This window comes from Dromaius novaehollandiae, chromosome 1 (genome assembly GCF_036370855.1).
Source record: "Dromaius novaehollandiae isolate bDroNov1 chromosome 1, bDroNov1.hap1, whole genome shotgun sequence".
NCBI classification, from domain to species: domain Eukaryota; kingdom Metazoa; phylum Chordata; class Aves; order Casuariiformes; family Dromaiidae; genus Dromaius; species Dromaius novaehollandiae.
In genome coordinates, this window is record NC_088098.1 from 28,187,086 (window position 1) to 28,203,425 (window position 16,340).

Here is a 16,340-nt window from a genome sequence, read left to right on the forward strand (position 1 = left end):
GAGAAAAGATGAGGACCTCAGTGTGAATTGTCACTGTGTTGTGCTTAAAGGACCCTAGATAGTCCTTGGCTCATGAGCTATTTGGAAGCACTGAGTCCTCACTAGTAAAAGTGACAGCAGAATACTGCCTGTATGTCTTGCCTTGATATTCTTAAGAGTGCTAAAACTTTGACAGGAAGCAAAAGCAACTACAGAAATATTCAGTTAATATTCATGAAGTATTCAAGAGCTGGATAATGCGCCTTACATTGGGAGATGTAGAAAGTTCTGTTTATCAAAACTAAGTGAAATTAATTACATGTGATGGGTATAATTTTTTCTTTTGGGATGAAAACACAAGGTAAGAAAATTACTTTTTTTTTTTTTTTTTTTTTTTTTTTTTAACGGGCAAGAGAAAGATCAGAGGCAGATGACTGGAAACTGAAACCAAACCAAAACCAAAAATGAAGCATTATCTCTCCAATAGTGGAGGCAATGAGTTCATCAGTCCACCAAGGGATGTGGTGGATTCACTGTCTTTCAAAATCATCACCTCTGGTCCAGACACACCCCAGCCGCAGGCGTGAAGCTCACAGACCTGCCACCCTCCAGAAGCCTCGCCGGGTAACACAATGCTGCCCCTTAAACACCACGAACCTACGAAAAACACATTTGTAATCTCCAAGTATTAAACGTGAAGCGGGAGGAGGGGGACACATGCCCAGGGCACAGCTACGCGGCGGTGACGGACCCGCGTCCCAACGGTCCCTTCACCTGCGTCACCGGGAGGGCGCACAGCCGCAACAGCCCGCCCTCGGTTCCCCGCCCCCCACCCCGCCGCGGCCCTAACCTTGCCCCGCCCAGCCCCCTGACGTCACGCCCCCCGCCCGTCACTCTCCCTGGCGGCCGGCGAGGCTGTGTGCGCCTTAGCTGTTTCCGGCGTGCCGCGCGGGGCGCATGCGCAGGGGTGCGGCCCAGCTTCCTGCTCTGCGTGGTGTCGCCGTGGCCGTTGTTGCTGGTCCCGCCGCCCTGGGCCCCGCTCCGCGAGGGGGCACCCGCCTCGGCGCCGCCCCTGCGGGCGAGGGCGGCAGGCTCTGCCCGGTGCCCGGCTGCGGGAGCCGTTCCTGGCAGGTAGGCGGCGGGGCGGGGCCGGCGGGGAGCGCGGTGGGGCCGAGCGAGGGGCCCGGCCCCCCGGTCCCGCGGCTGCTCTCGAAATCGCTTCTGCGAAACGGCTCAGGGTACAAACAAGAGGTGCTCCGCTTCTCGGAACAGCTGGCCTGTGCGTGTGTGCGCTTCAGCGCGGGTCGCTCCGTAGAGGTAGGCTAGCGCCCGGCTGCCCGGTTGGACCGGTGCGACCGAGGTAGAAGGACAGAAACAGCTTAAGTTCAGGCTGCCGCTGAGGAAGCAGTAAGTAATGAAACATCCGTCTGCAGTTATATCGCCCGTGCTTTTGCTTTGGCTTCAGCTGCCACGGATTTTGTCCTGACCTCTTGTGGCACTTTTCACAGAACATAGAGAGGGCTAAGGTCAGAGTTTGGTCATTTAGGTAAGTAACGGATAAGTCAACTTGCTCTTGAGGTTTCTGTTCAGCTCTTGTTTAATGTTTAAGGTTACTCAGTTCCCCCCTTGAAATGCCTGTATTTTTCATGTAGAGTTAGGATTATTTATATGAAGAAATTTTAAGACTGTGCTACTCTTATCTCTTAGGGCAGGGACATTGCAATGAACTCATTTGTGGCTTTTTACTGAAATTTTGTTCGAAGAATTGGTGCACTTCCTCCTCTGAGAGGAGTTTGTTAATGGACTAGTAATACGGTATCAGTTTCATTTGAAATTTGGTCTCTTTGCATGAGATAACTTGTCAAAGAGATGGTTTTCCGCTTATTAGAAAACCTACCTAGGAATTTTCTATATGCCACTGCGTGCTTTTGACAGGTCTTGCATATTGTGCAAGAGGGACTTAAACTGACATGTTAGGATGAACACGTTGAAATTAAGTTGTTAAGATGATATTACCAAATGTCCTGAGCAGTAGGTATTCCCATGGGATTGTTTGATTTGAATGTTTTCCGCCTTTAATAGAAGGATAAAGAAGTCACATTTGCTTTGAACAACTCCTAGATTTTAGTTTAACTTGCTACCTTTTTTGTTTTGTTTCCCTTTCTTTTCTATTTCAGATAACACCATGATATGAGACTTATTTTTTGAATTATTTTTTCTGGAATGAAGTAGACAAGCAACACGTGGGAAGTGTAATTATTTATAAGTAATGACAGTTTATTTATCTTTAGATACATATTTGTGCTTCTTGATTAACCCAAGAAGTCTTTGGTGGAAGCAAAGAAATAAATACCTCTATTTGTATAGACCTAAACCCTCCTGGAGGATAAATCATGCCATTCATCTTAGAGTTTTTCATACAAACAGACCTCAATGTAAATGGGCCAGAAGCAGAACACTTTGGTGTAACAAACACGTTTACAGCCATGACCCTTTCTATGACAGAGTTTCTAAACTTTTAACTTCTTCTTCCAAAGGACTTACAAAAGTGAACAATCGCATGTCACGAATCAAGAGTACTATAGAATCTGTTTCAAAAGCAGTGTCTGGCACTCACAGTGAACTGGTTTCACGGATAGCTCGATTAAAGCCACACTCGGGTACTCTGGGAAAAACAACTAAAAGTAATGCAGATGAAAATAACTTCAAGGCAAATCTAGAAAATGATAAACAAGTCACAGATGCCAGAACTCAGGAAGATTGCAACAGTGGCCTAGCTGCCAAGAAATCCACTCGTGAAGAAGAAAACTTGGCGTCTGCATTGATAAGTTCAAGTGGTACTAACGAAGATATTCCAGAAGATTCAACGTATGCTAAAAGCCACCTCTTTCATATAAGCTACTTCTCTACAAATTTTGGAGAGACTTACAACTTTGTAGCAGACCATATCAACTGGTACTTTAATAATAGTTCTGTTATGGATCACGAGAAAAAAAGGAATGCTTTATTACAGGACTCTAAAAGTGAAGTGAGGGATAAGCCTGATTCACCAGAAAGTACTGTAATGAGTGAAGAAAATAGCGTGAATTCAGCAGCTACGTTACTTCCTGAAGCAGAGACTCTGGGTGCTGAAAAAACAAATGCTGCTCCTCCAGTTTCCACTAAAAAAAGTATTGCAAACTTCCTTTCATATCCCAGTAATAGTGTACAAGCTTTTGTAGACAGCTACATTGGTGGGCTGGTTCCCAAGTTAAGATCTGATGCAAAAGTTGCTTCAGAAGTGAAGAGTAAACAGCTAGAACAAGGAGTGTCTGAGAAAGATGAGGAGGACCAGACAAGTGAGACTAAAACTGCAGAAGAGAAGGAAAAGCGACTGTCTCTTCAGAGAGAAAAGGCAGGTCTTTTCTTCGTGTTTTTATATGTGTGTGTGTGTATACATATATGTTGTAGCTGCTATAGTAATTTTATGTTTTCAGTGCAACCCTGAAATTATAATATTTGGACTATGAAAGAGCCTATCTATTTCAAGTGGAAATACTGGAGCTAGATTATTTGGTGTAACGTTGTTGTGAGCCTGATTTATTTATTTCCTAATAAACAAACAAACAAAGGATTGGGTGCGTACTTTTAAGACACCCTTATCTGGAGCCTGTAACAGATCTCTAGCACAACATGCTGTCCATTACTTCTGAGAATTCTTAAAATAACCCTTTGGAATTAGTCTTGACAAGTTTTATGCATGTATTATTGGAGTAGTTCTTATGTTCTCTGTATGTATTTTTTTAGATTATTGCAAGAGTGAGTATTGATAATAGGACTCGGGCTTTAGTTCAAGCCCTACGAAGATCCTCTAATCGAAGAGTCTGTATCAACAGGGTTGAAGAACTGACTTACCATCTTCTGGAATTTCCAGAGAGCAGAGGCGTTGCAATTAAGGTGCAAATAATTATTATGCTTGGGCAAGCAATAAGTACTTGATAGAAAAACTGTTATAGAATGATGTGAAATTTTAATTTTGTTTTGTTTTTTTGTGACTTGTCATATTTTCTACTTGTAAAGATTACAATTTTTTTTATAGCTACTCTTTTAGCTAGTTCAAGCAGATTTATGTGTAAATTATGAAGAGCTTAGGACTCTTAAGATTGGTATATTAAATTTAGAAGCATACAGCATTGACATGTGGATAAATAATATAGGTTATTGTAGTGGTAGATGAAGGTCATACACTGTGTCCTCTCTTGCAAGTGACCAGACCAGATGGGAATGTACAGTTGATCTACATATGCACAATAGTTTTGATTCTTCTTTGCATGCTCCCTTTGAAGAGAGAGGAGTGGAGACTAATCATCAAATAAGTTAGTGTAATCTAGTCCTACACCTTCTCTTTCCTACATACAGTGCGAGGGCGTGAGGTGGGCAATAGATTATTCTAGCAGTACTAGCCAAATTCCAGTGTATCTCAGTCCCACGTCTTTTTCTATATGAGGTGACAGATGCATGATGTGGGTTGCAGCATTGCTGAAAGAGAGCTCTCTGGGACCTGAGTGCAGGCCAGATGAGTTGTCCTGGCAGGGCTATGGTTTGGGCATGCCCGTGAATAATTCTTAAGAATTATTTTATTATGAAAAGAGTATACTCACTACTTCCATCTTGATTATAATCTTCTGAATGCTTTTGTGAGAGTAATTGTAAATTTAGGAATTATTTAGTGTGAGGAAAAAACTTAATTTTTATTTTGTTATAATATTAATGTACTTTGAAGACACTTATTTTAAAACTGTGATACTTATTCAGCAAAATCTAGGCTTCTAGCGATACTCATTATACTTGATATTTGAGTTGATATTTGGCCAATGTAACAAATTAATGTTAATAAAACTAAACTGCTGGTAAGTATGGTTTCTATACCTACTTTAGAAAGATTTAAATTTCACCTTGATTGTTTAATTCTGATAGGAAGTTACATTGAAAATAAGACCGGGGGGAGCTACATTGTATTGAAGTCCTTTCTTTCCATCCTTTGTTCAAAATAGAGATAATAAATATATATTTTAAAAATACTTTTTTGGACTTTAACTAATATGTTACATTTACACTTAAATGCCAAACTAGTAAATTCATATTTGGATTCTTTTGGTATAAACGTTTGCATAATTACAAAGACTTTTCATTTCAACTATAGGAAAAATTAATTCCATGCCTACTGCGCCTGAGACAGGCAAATGATGAAAGTCTTCAGGCTGCTGTTAGAGAGGCTTTAGCTGTAATTGGATATACAGACCCTGTGAAAGGCTGGGGAATTCGAGTACTCACTATTGATGGAGGAGGAACAAGGTAAAACTCTGGGGTGTTTTCTTTCTTTTTGTTTTAGACTTTCTTGTACTGTAACTCCTAATAAAATTTCAGTTTCTCTTCAATAATTTTGTCTAAACCTGCAATTTATGATTTACAGTTCTGTTGCAGATGAGTATGCAAGTCATGGATACTTATTTTTGTGTGTATTTGTGCTTAAACAGCCATGCATCATTAGTGCCATGAGGCTGAAATAATTCATCTATTTAAGGTTAACTATATGCATAAGTACTTCTTGGTTTGGCTCTTTCTTCTCTGGAAATAAATTAAATGCTTATTTGGATCAGACTGCTCATACTGATCTCAGAAATCCAAAACTGACCGTGAAATGCTAGAATGAGTTAATACTTCTATGGTTGTATTCACCTAATAATGCAAAAATGTTCCTGAAATCTTTCTGGAGGGTGGCCTACCTTAGCAGCACTAGTCTCACATGAAAGAATGAACAGGCTAGTGGCAAAAGCTGTGCTACCAGTGCTCTTGATTTATACTTCTCCTACAACTAGCATCTTTTTTTCTTGAATACATCTATATACGCACCCCCCAAATGTCCTTAGTTACTTGGACTGTAGTTTTGCATGAATTTATGCATCTACCACAATTTGCAAAGAGTAGTACGAAAAGCATGTGTGTTTAGATTTAAGCCTGATGCTTACAAAAAGTTGTGTTTTCAAGCATTTTTGAAGAAATTTGCTTTGCAATTATGTACTGAATCACAAATGTTTATTGATAGGAATTGAAATACAAAGCTACTGCAGTTGCAAAACCATGTCAAAAACAGTTTCACAAGCTTTTTGTTTCTCCATGGTATTTATTTACTCACATCAAAATTACTTGTCCTCATTTAGGAATAAATTGTGTCACAACTTCAAAGTTATTTTTGTTGATATTTTCCAAAAGTCATCACCTTTTAAATTGGAGATTAAAAGTTCAGTGTAAAATACACAGTTCTGAGCAAGTAGAAAGATTAATTCTTTGCAGATAATAGCATGATACTGTGCATGTTTTCAGTCACATGCTTCATTTAGTCCTGCAGGCTTACATAAGAGCTGTAAAATTAAGTTTCAGCCTTGAGCAAATGTAGTTCATCATGGTATTGTCTGTGGCAGAGGAACTATAATGCATGCTCATTGGTTTAGTTTTCAATAATAATGTGCCTATATATAAATAAAATACTTTATTTTGTTAGATTTCTAGGGGAGTGACATTATAAGGACTTTTTTTGCAATTTACCTTCTCTCATATTAGCATTTTGCTAACAGATATGTGAAATAGTTGCCTTCATATGTACTGCATTCATATTTTAATTAATCAGAACTGACTTTTTTGTAAATCTGGTGTTTGTGCTAAACACTAATATTTGAAAATATGGGACTAGTGTGTTATTTAATGCAGTGTATAATTACTATTAAAATATTTTAAATTTAAGTATTTATGAAAAATATCCAAGTTCAAATTTATTCTAAAAGAAGTATTCTGTACTTTTGAATGTAAAGATACTATTTTGTCCCAGTAAAATATGAAGACAGCTTGGTAGTACACACTTGATTGTTAATAAATTCATATTAGTTTTATGATACTATAAATACAGAACTCTTCTCTTTTCCTGTGTGCCTCCTTGTCAATGGAGGAGTGTTCTTTGTAGTATGTTTTACAGAACAGTATCTTGAAAAACTCGCTGTGGATTTTTGGGTTCCCAGTTGTCTTCGTTAGGACATCTTATGTTTTGAAAGCAATAGCTACGCCTGTACCACCAAATGAAGCACATCCAGAGAGTGAGCCTGAGCACTGGCTACTGATTATTGTGCTACTTAACTGATAGCTTTCAGCTGGTTATAGTTTTGAACTGGGTTGACTAGCTCTTCAGCTCGCCCAAGCCTCGACAGATTTGGAGGGATAGCATGCATGAGAGGCCCTTCTCAGCAGAAAGTACTGACAAGGTGCACTTGCTTTGGCACTCCTCCTGCCTTGCACAATCCCCCAGTGCTCTTCCAGCAGAGTTTGCTCCCTTGCATGCCCTCACATCATGCCTCCAGGCATGCAACAGATACTCTCAATTTTGTGCTATAGAAGCACAAGTCATGGGCTGGAGCACATCTCTCCTGTTATTTCGGACACATTGAATTGAGGTGGAAAAACATACAGAAAAATAATTGTCTTTGTGTCGCAAGGGGTGCTGTGTGGGTCTGCAGAGAGTGAGGGCTAAGTGCTATGTAGTGTGGATGCAGCCAGAATTGATCCTGAGTCTGCATCCCCTGAAGGAGAACATTCCTCAGGCTGTGCTACAAAACAATATAGTTGTAGCTGTTGAGCACTGAAACTGAATTGTACTTTTTCTAGCACGCCTGACACTTATATTTAGTATACTTTTTTTCATTTCTAATTGCTCCTTTGATCCCTGAAGTCTTCAGGGGGATTCTTATGGTTGTAGTTATTAGTAGTTATAATTAATTCTAATTAAGCAAAGGTGGACTTAATTAGAGCTATATAAGATAAAGCTACCACTGTGTATGAAGTTCTGTTTTCACATTCCAGGGGTTTAGTCGCGCTTCAGACTCTACGGAAACTAGAGGAACTTACGGGAAAGCCTGTTCATCATCTTTTTGACTACATTTGTGGTGTAAGCACAGGTAAATCTTAATCGACGAGTTGGAATTTTGCTATGAATATGGTAGAAGAACATCTGAAGACAAATGTAGATTTTGAAGGATTTGCCAGGTTTCCAACTTCGAGTGTAAGCTGGGAAAATACAGGTGTGATTTCTAAAGGCTTTCTTTTTTCTTAGAGTGATTCATGATGTACTTGTTGCTTTTAACTAAAATGGCAAACTGATTTGTCATTTTTCAGTGAATATGAAAGCCTCCTTTTGCACACAGAGGTAAAGATATTAGATATTTCTGGGGCTTTCCAGAAAAATAAGGTAACATTCCTCAGGGATTGATACTGGGCCAATATTGTTTAAAGTCTTCGTTAATGACCTAAACAATGGGATGGATTGCACTTTTAGCAAGATCGTGGATGATACCAGATTAGGGAGAGTGGTCAGTACACCAGAGGGCCTTTATTCAGAGGCTGGAAAAATGGCTTGACAGAAACCACATGAGGTTTGACAGAGCCAAATACAAAGTCCTCCATTTGGGGTGGAATAGCCTTACCTAAAAGTACAGTCTGGAGGCTGATTAGCTAGAAGATAGCTTTGCAGAAAAAGACCTGCTTCTGCTGGAACAAGTTGAACATGAGCCAGCATTGTGCCCTTGTAGCAAAGAAAGCAGACCACATACTGGCTTGTATTAACACGAATATACCCAGCACATTGAGGACCCTCTACTTGACCCTTGTACCTCCTGTTTTGGGCTCCCCAGTATGAGACAGACATTGACATACTGAGCAAATCTGGCACAGGACCACCAAGACAGTCAGGGGATTGGAGGATGGGACATGAGGAGAGGGTGAGAGAACTGGGTTTTTTCACCCTTAAGAAGAGAAGGCTAAGGAGAGACCTTATTGCTGTTTCTAACGTGAAAATGTGGAGAAGGTGGAGCCAGACTCTTCTTGAAGATGCACAATAGTAAGAGAAAAGCCACCAGGCACAAGTTGAAATGAGGGAAATTACAGTTAGCTATAAGGAAATGTTTTCATTGTGAGGGTGGTCAAACACTGGGAGAGGTTGCCCACACAGGGTTTCACATCCTCATCCATGGAGATTCAAAACTCAGCTCAATGAGGTCCTGAGCAACCTGCTCTAATTGAACCTGTTTGAACAGGGATTTGGGCTAGATGAGCTTTAGAGGCCCCTCCCAACCTTAATTACTCTGATTCACTGGTAAGTTGCTTCTCCTTCAGAAGGCAAAAGCTCCAAAGCATAAGTTTCTTCTAGAAAGGTCATAATGATTAATGTCTTTTGGAGATGATGCCAGACCAGTAGCAGCATAATACTGATGTCTAACATAATGCCGTAGTTCAGCAATTCAGTTTCCTTTAGAAACCCACCTTCTCCACTTTCTCTGCACTAAACTTATCTTCCAATACAATTTTAAATTCTGAAATACTTTAAACACGGGATCACCACAGGTAGTTATATTGCAGTCTGTGTTTCCAAAGATGTACTTACTAGAGTCAAAATTGTAGGGAAGGAGAGAATGTTCAGGTCTACTAGACTGAACTCATTTGTGGGTGCAGTGTGATTCTGTGCTTTACGTTCTTAGTAGTCTTTGAAGAATTTGTATGTAAATTATTTTAGCAGTGAGGTGTTGTTTCTTTTGGAAGATAGTTTCACTAACAAAACACTTTTCTAATGTTTCCTTTAATCATGATTAAGATTTTTTTTTAATCTTTGATAGAAACAGTGTTCTTACTCAGTTTGAGCCCAGTACTTTGATTAGAACTGACTTAATTCTTCTCACCAGCTTTCTGTTTTTTGTAACTGCTAATAAATACTTAACAAGTTCTTTTAATGCCTCCCTAAGTTCTTTTAAGCTTTACTTACTCTAGCAAGCTTTTGTCTGCACTAGTTGAACTTGCAGCAGATGACAGTACATAGTTGGGAAAGGTAGTACATAACTGTCGGCTTGTGCTAGCAGTTCACTTTTCCATTATAGTTTGCATTGATGATACACTAGGTTCAGGATGGAAGAAGATAGCAATTGGTTTTGTAGAAGCTAGCAGCGTGATGAGTTGTAGTTTACAAGAGTGATGTATTAAAGGATAGGAGGAATACCTTTTGGATATTACAGTTCTTCGTGCTGTGCTGTTCTTATCTTTTATTATCCTTCAGCCATCCTTCCTTTGAGATTTAGAAAGAATCAGTTTGTAAAGATTTCAGCATCACAGAGTCTGTCCTTGTAGTTAGCTTCGCTGTACTTTTCTTCACTGGTGGTCATAGGGAGCAAACGGGGACAGCCACACAGGGGTTGCTGTGGTGGGCCCTGCATATTTAGGTCACAAGGCTATTGGTGAGCATGATTCTTGGACGCGGAAGCATCAGAGAATCTGTGAGCCTGAGAAATGCAGTGATGTCGGATGAATTAAAAATAGATATATATTCAATATTTTTTTAATGGGGATTCAAGTTAATGTGAATTCTGTACTAAGTTTGTGCCTGTTCTGTGCAAACATCCAAGGATGAAAGCAAGATCTTTTGAGAGCAGGAAGTGCCATTGCCCCATGAACTGAGCTGCCTGAGAATTCTGTAAGTGAGGGCGATTATCGCTGATCTCTGTAGAATATGATGTGCTTTCATAGACGTACACAACATTGAACCTGCTGAGGACTTCTTATCTGTAGGGAAGCTGTGGATGTAGCTTGTTCTTCCTTCCTCACTCACTCACTCACTCGGTGTCCAAATACATAAGTCAGAAAGACACTTCTCAATAAGGGTGTGCTTTTGATTCGATCATGGGGAGCAGCTTATAGCATCAAGATCATGTGATCAGGCAAAGTACATACTACTACATTTTCAAATATGCTAGCCTCCTTGAAGAATTGCAAAAAGACACTTTTTTCCTAAATCTCCATATTAATGTAATAATTAGTGGCATTCAAATCCTTCCTGTGAGGGATTTGGTCATTGACATACTGTGATGAAAGGTTTTGCAAGCATTTGTTTTCTGGTGTATTTTACTGTGAGGACATCTGAAGTGCACTGGTCTTTGTAATCGTCAGTTTTGGATGTGTATGAAGTCTGTGTACACAGATTTGTGAGAGATGAGACTTCTCTCCATTCAACGACTTGCACAGTGGGGTTACTTTTGTTACTTTTTCTACTAGGAATGCTTAGTCACTTCTTGCTCTGCTTCCTGGCCGCCTCATAGCTCTGTGACGGTATTCTCCATGATGATACATAGAATTAATCCAAGATCACTGGTGCACTTCTCAAGTCTCTCACGCTCAGGAATGATAATAGAAGATAATTTTAAGATTGCTGGTAGAGAGACTAGATTAAATGATTACTTGTTGAAAGTTACTTAGTTATTGGTTATTTTTCCATGTGTGGCAGTGCAGAGGACATTTGATGACAAGAGGTCTTGCTTAAAGACATCTTTAGCACTGCTCCCGTGATAAGTTAATGATATTTCTTTTGGAAGTACATTGTGGCTGGGGATTTGGTGGTTCAGTGCAGTTTGCTGCTAGTGCTAGATGCATGCAAGTTCTCCATGTGCGGTTTGTGATTGTGTTGAATTGTTTGTCCATGTTGTGACTAAGAAAGAGAGCCTGAATTGCTTTGCTAATAGTTTCAGTTTTCCTGTAATACCTATTTAAGGCCTTTCTCCACCATTTGCCAAATATTTACATGATTGGGAAATGTCTAAAATAGCTATGGTCCAGAACCTCAAGGAGCACCTGAGAAAGTGTCTACTGGGAAAGTTCTGATGGCTGCAGCTCAGGGTAGAGACAAAGCTGGTTAAGTAAACAAGGAAAGGCACAACCTACTTAATCTTCATGGCCAAATACTTTATTTAAAAAACAAAACAAAACTCAAGACTATGCCATGACACTTCTTCTCATACCTGCTGTTGCATTCCATCTCTGAAATGTATTAGAGTGAGCTCCAGAAATCTGTACCCAGGCTGTTGTAAAACTCTTCCTTCTTAACTCAGCTAAAAAAGTCTTAAGAACTGCCATATTATATCAGCCTGATCATTCCATCTAGCTCAGCATCTTGTCTTTATAGAATATAAGATGTTAGAAAGATAAGAACGTTATCCCAAAATATTCCCCTCAAGATGTTAAGAACCATATACAGATAGTTTCCCCTAGTGTATTCTCCCTGCCTTCCGTGAATTGCAGATTGGGAGCCTCCTGAGACAAAGTTGGCATCTCTGCTGATGAATTTTTCCCCCCATGGTTTCTTTCTAATTTTGAAATGCATTTCGAGCAACTTCCCCTTCAAAGAAGTATTTCTTTCCGGAAAACTCATTAAAGTCAAGTCATGGTATTACAGAGCTGGAAGTCTCCTTAGGAGGCTGTCTCTTTTTTCCAGGGTGGGATCAGTTATGCCTGTTTCACTGCTGATGATCGTCTGTCTGAGATTTTTGAATCCTATCTGTTCTGGTGCTCTGCTATCTTTATATTTGAAATTTTTTTCCAAATGTTTAGTGTGAATCTTCCTGTTACAGTTCAAAACTGTTTCTTCCTATCCCTGCAATGAACATGGACAACAGGTTCCTTCCTTTCTCTTTGCAGCAGCCTCTTGTGCTTTTAAAGGCTTTTGTCATACCCAGTTTACTCAGGCTTTCCTTAGAGGCATATTTCCTTGACCTGTGATTGTTCCCAGACCTCTCCTTGTTTTCCTGAGTCTTTTTTTTTTTTTTTTTAATGGGTCCACAGCCCTCTTTTGAAGAACATCGCTCAAATCCAGACATGGTACTTCAGCTGAAGCCTTACCAGTCCTGAATAAGGAAGGAATGCTTTTTACTTTCAGGTTACTCTTGTCTGTCTCAGGTCTTATTATCCAACTGTATCCCTACGTTCTCTAACATATGCTTCTTAGCCTTTCAGGATTTATTTTTTGTTTTTGTTTTTTTTTTCCCCCCCAAAAAATGTTGGCTTTCAAGTGATGGCTGGAGTGTAGAAATTTGTGATACAGAGCAGGATGTGGTAGAAGTATCAGAGATTTTTTTATCAGGACCACTTAATATAGGCTGGTCTGTATCTTTGAGTTTTGGCCTTGCTCTTCTGTCTTGCTTGAAATCCAACAGATTTCAGCAAAGCCCTTTAATGTGTACGTTACCTCTGATTATTGTGTAACGCCACTGTGTGCTGACATGGATTGCAGTTTTACATGCTGTTTCTTAGGAGATGAAGGGAAGATGAGCTTGCACTTGGTATGAACTTTGGCCCTTTGGCTTGGAAACTTTTGACCAAAATAACAAATGCGTGATGTTATAGGGTTGGTGCTGGAGAGTTAAGAGGAAAAGAAGGCAATGGAGAATTTGTGTGATTCAGGAAAACTGTGTTTTGCTGCTGGATAGATGCTTGGTCTTTGAACATAGGCATTTTGTAATTTGGCAGGTGGGTAAGTTTCTTTTAACAAAGCTTTGTGTCAAGTAAGCCCAGGTTTTAATTAATTAAGGATGTCTTTTACGTTTTTAAAAGTTGATACCGTGAATACCGTTACACTCTGCCATTATGGTAGTATGGTTTGGGGGAAAGAAAGAAGTTTAGTAGTCCTGTTTTCTTTAAATTCATCTGTAATTTTATTTGTGTGTGTGTTTTAGTCTTACTCCATTTCAAGTATTTACTCCTTTTTTAAATTTATTTTATTCAAATATATTGGACACATTGTATTCGTTTCCAAATTGGAAAAATCTTATGCCATAACTATTTCTAATGCTTGTAGTTACATGTTCTCCCAGTGCTTGACAATTAAATTTAAAGTTTGTGTAAGCTTTCCATTCCAATTTAATATACTAATATATCTAATATACCTAAGAGTTGAAGTGATGCATTAATTGTAATTTTCCAAAGTCTGTTCAATGGCATTCTGCAAGCATGCTTTTCAGATACTCTTATGTTTTGTTCCTTCCGGACTAGATTATGCTCTTTCTAGGCACACGCTAGATGGCAGTATGTATGAATGACTTATCATTATGAATGATTGCAAATATATGTATTACAAAACAGTCAAAACTCCCTTCTTTTTTTCAGAATTTTCCTAGAATTTTTCTTTACTGACTTAATGAGCTTGCCAGATAACATTATGCTCCAAATACTTTTTTTAAAACCACAGTATGTAACTGTCCTAGATTTCTCTTACTTATCTCTTTCCAAATAAAGCAATGGATTTCAGTTGCTATCTGCCATATATTTTTTGCAAAGATGAAATCTGTGAAGTAAAATAATGCCATTTTTGAACCTTTCGTAATTTTGTCTTTGAAAGTAAATGCTCCCTATCTTGAATACACCCTCTTAAAAGATAGTTTGTGATCTTTGAGCAAGAAATTAGTGATTTGTGCCAATTGATCTTTCTTTTTTACAGTAGATATTCTCCTAACTTATGAATTGTATTAAATGGTAATCCATCTTTATAAAGTTATTCCAGGTTATATTGTAAATTTCAAAATATTTCTTTTCAGGGGCTATATTAGCTTTTATGTTGGGTTTGTTCCATATCCCTCTGGATGAATGTGAAGAACTGTATCGCAAGTTAGGATCAGATGTTTTTAAGCAGAATGTCATTGTTGGAACAGTCAAAATGGGTTGGAGCCACGCTTTTTATGACAGCGATATCTGGGAAAAAATGCTCAAGTGAGTATTTAAAAAAAAAAAAAAAATCAGGTGAAAAATAATTTATTAATGATGTCTGAGAGTCTTCAGTCCTGTTATGTTTCACTGTTAAAGAAATTCTTAAAACAATTAAAAAGGTTTAGTATATGCTCTCATTCTTTTGAAATAGCTCACTGTTTTTATATTTGCCAAAATGTTGGAAGACTTTAATGTAATGATTTCTGTTTCCAGGGAATAAAGTAAGGGTTAGTACACTAATTTATGATTATATGCCTGTATGCTTTCCAGCTCTGCTTGATCTGACTTATTATATAGGTCTATTACAAATTTTACTAGCCACTTGCTGTGCCTTATTTCCTTATGGGAGATGTGTTAAAAAATTAAATGATATGCCCTACTAGGATTTATGATCTTAGCTGCAGTAGTGAGGCATTTTGCACATTACCTCGTTCTTTGAAATCGAAAATGAGCTACAATGACTGCATTGAAAAAATATTTTTACTGTGTCAAAGTTGTCAATGAAATATATTTGTTCATATATCTGTATGGAAGTGTATTAGTACATAATTAGGAAAAAGCACTGGAAGAAATTATCATAAGTTTTATTACTTTTATTCATTTCCATTCATGTTAATACAGCTTCATTGTTTATAATTCTCAGCGAACTATTGTCATAGTTTCTGCGGCAGTGTAAGTTGGCACTGCTACTGAAAGAACTTAAATAACCTGCTCATTCCAAACCCTGTGCCACACCACCTCCTTTGTGGCAACCTAAGTATGGATGTAGTTAGTCAGCAAATGAGGTCAGAGAACTGATTAGAGTTAAAACTTGGGCTGGGGAAGGGGAGGGCAGGGGAGAGGCAGAAAAAGGAGGGAAGTATTTTACCTCCCCAGGTGAGTTAGGTGGGTTTTAGCCAGTTCCGTAGTTTTGTCACTACTGCACTACACAAATGTTTGTGCTGACACCTGAGGAAGTGTACCATAAAGTCAGTGTTGCTGCTTTTAGTGGTGTTCGGTCATAAAATGATTATGAAATTATCAAAGCAGAAGGCATCTCCTTTGAACTAAGGCTGCTTATTTTTTTTAAAATGCAGCTTTTATTAGAAATGACAAGCATATTTCAGATATTTTAAATATGACACATTATCAGTTTTCCCTACTAAGCCAAACACAATTTCCCAGATTTCCCCCTAAGCTTTCTCAGGCAGGTCTGCTGATATGCTTTAGTTTTGATGGTGTGTGTGTGTTTTTTTTTGTTTTTTTTTTTTTAAGTACTCCTTTTGCTCCTTAGTTTATTTTGGGTATATTTTATATCACCTGATATGAATGTCAGTTCTTTCTGCAGGAAGACCTTCCTTCTTTGGATATGTATTAGTCATCAGGTAGATGGAGAAAGATGTGGTTGGTCTGTAGTGTATGCTACCGTTCTGGTGCCTCTGTCGCCTGAACTGGTGAGCAGTTGATCTTTATGCTGGCCTCAGGAAGGTGAGGAATGGAATAGAAATAGTGTCTTCAAACACGGAGGGAGTCAAAATGTATTAGGGCTGTACTTACATATTGGGAAACTTTCCTGTGTTCTGCAGTATAGACAGTGTTTACAGTATTTGCTAGAAATGGAATAGCATTATCTCCCCAAGATATAATTTGCTGGGTAATTGTTTTTCAATTACTGTTACATTACTGAGTTTAAAAAAAAAAAAAAAAAAAATCAGTTTAAGTGTTTGACCCTAACTCTTACAGGGCAGGCATCTCTTACTGACGGAGAAATAAACAGACTATGAGAC

General features: G+C 38.7%; 1 protein-coding gene across 5 annotated transcripts in view; it reads left to right on the forward strand.

The window, feature by feature from the left end:
• Positions 1-888: 888 nt before the first annotated feature.
• PNPLA8 (patatin like phospholipase domain containing 8) overlaps positions 889-16,340 on the forward strand; it is a 42,688-nt gene continuing 27,236 nt past the window's right edge. Inside the window, exons 1-6 of one of the 5 annotated variants that reach the window (XR_010388065.1) lie at positions 889-1,110; positions 2,157-3,373; positions 3,766-3,915; positions 5,162-5,313; positions 7,867-7,961; positions 14,406-14,577. Coding sequence is in view for 4 of the 5 variants with exons in the window: in XM_064507860.1 (XP_064363930.1) it covers positions 2,249-3,373; positions 3,766-3,915; positions 5,162-5,313; positions 7,867-7,961; positions 14,406-14,577 (1,694 nt within the window). In the remaining variant the exon portion in view is untranslated. Of the gene's footprint in view, positions 1,111-1,150; positions 1,526-2,156; positions 3,374-3,765; positions 3,916-5,161; positions 5,314-7,866; positions 7,962-14,405; positions 14,578-16,340 lie in introns of those variants that run through there. The other 4 variants (XM_064507860.1, XM_026117713.2, XM_064507865.1 and 1 more) reach the window with 4 other exon arrangements.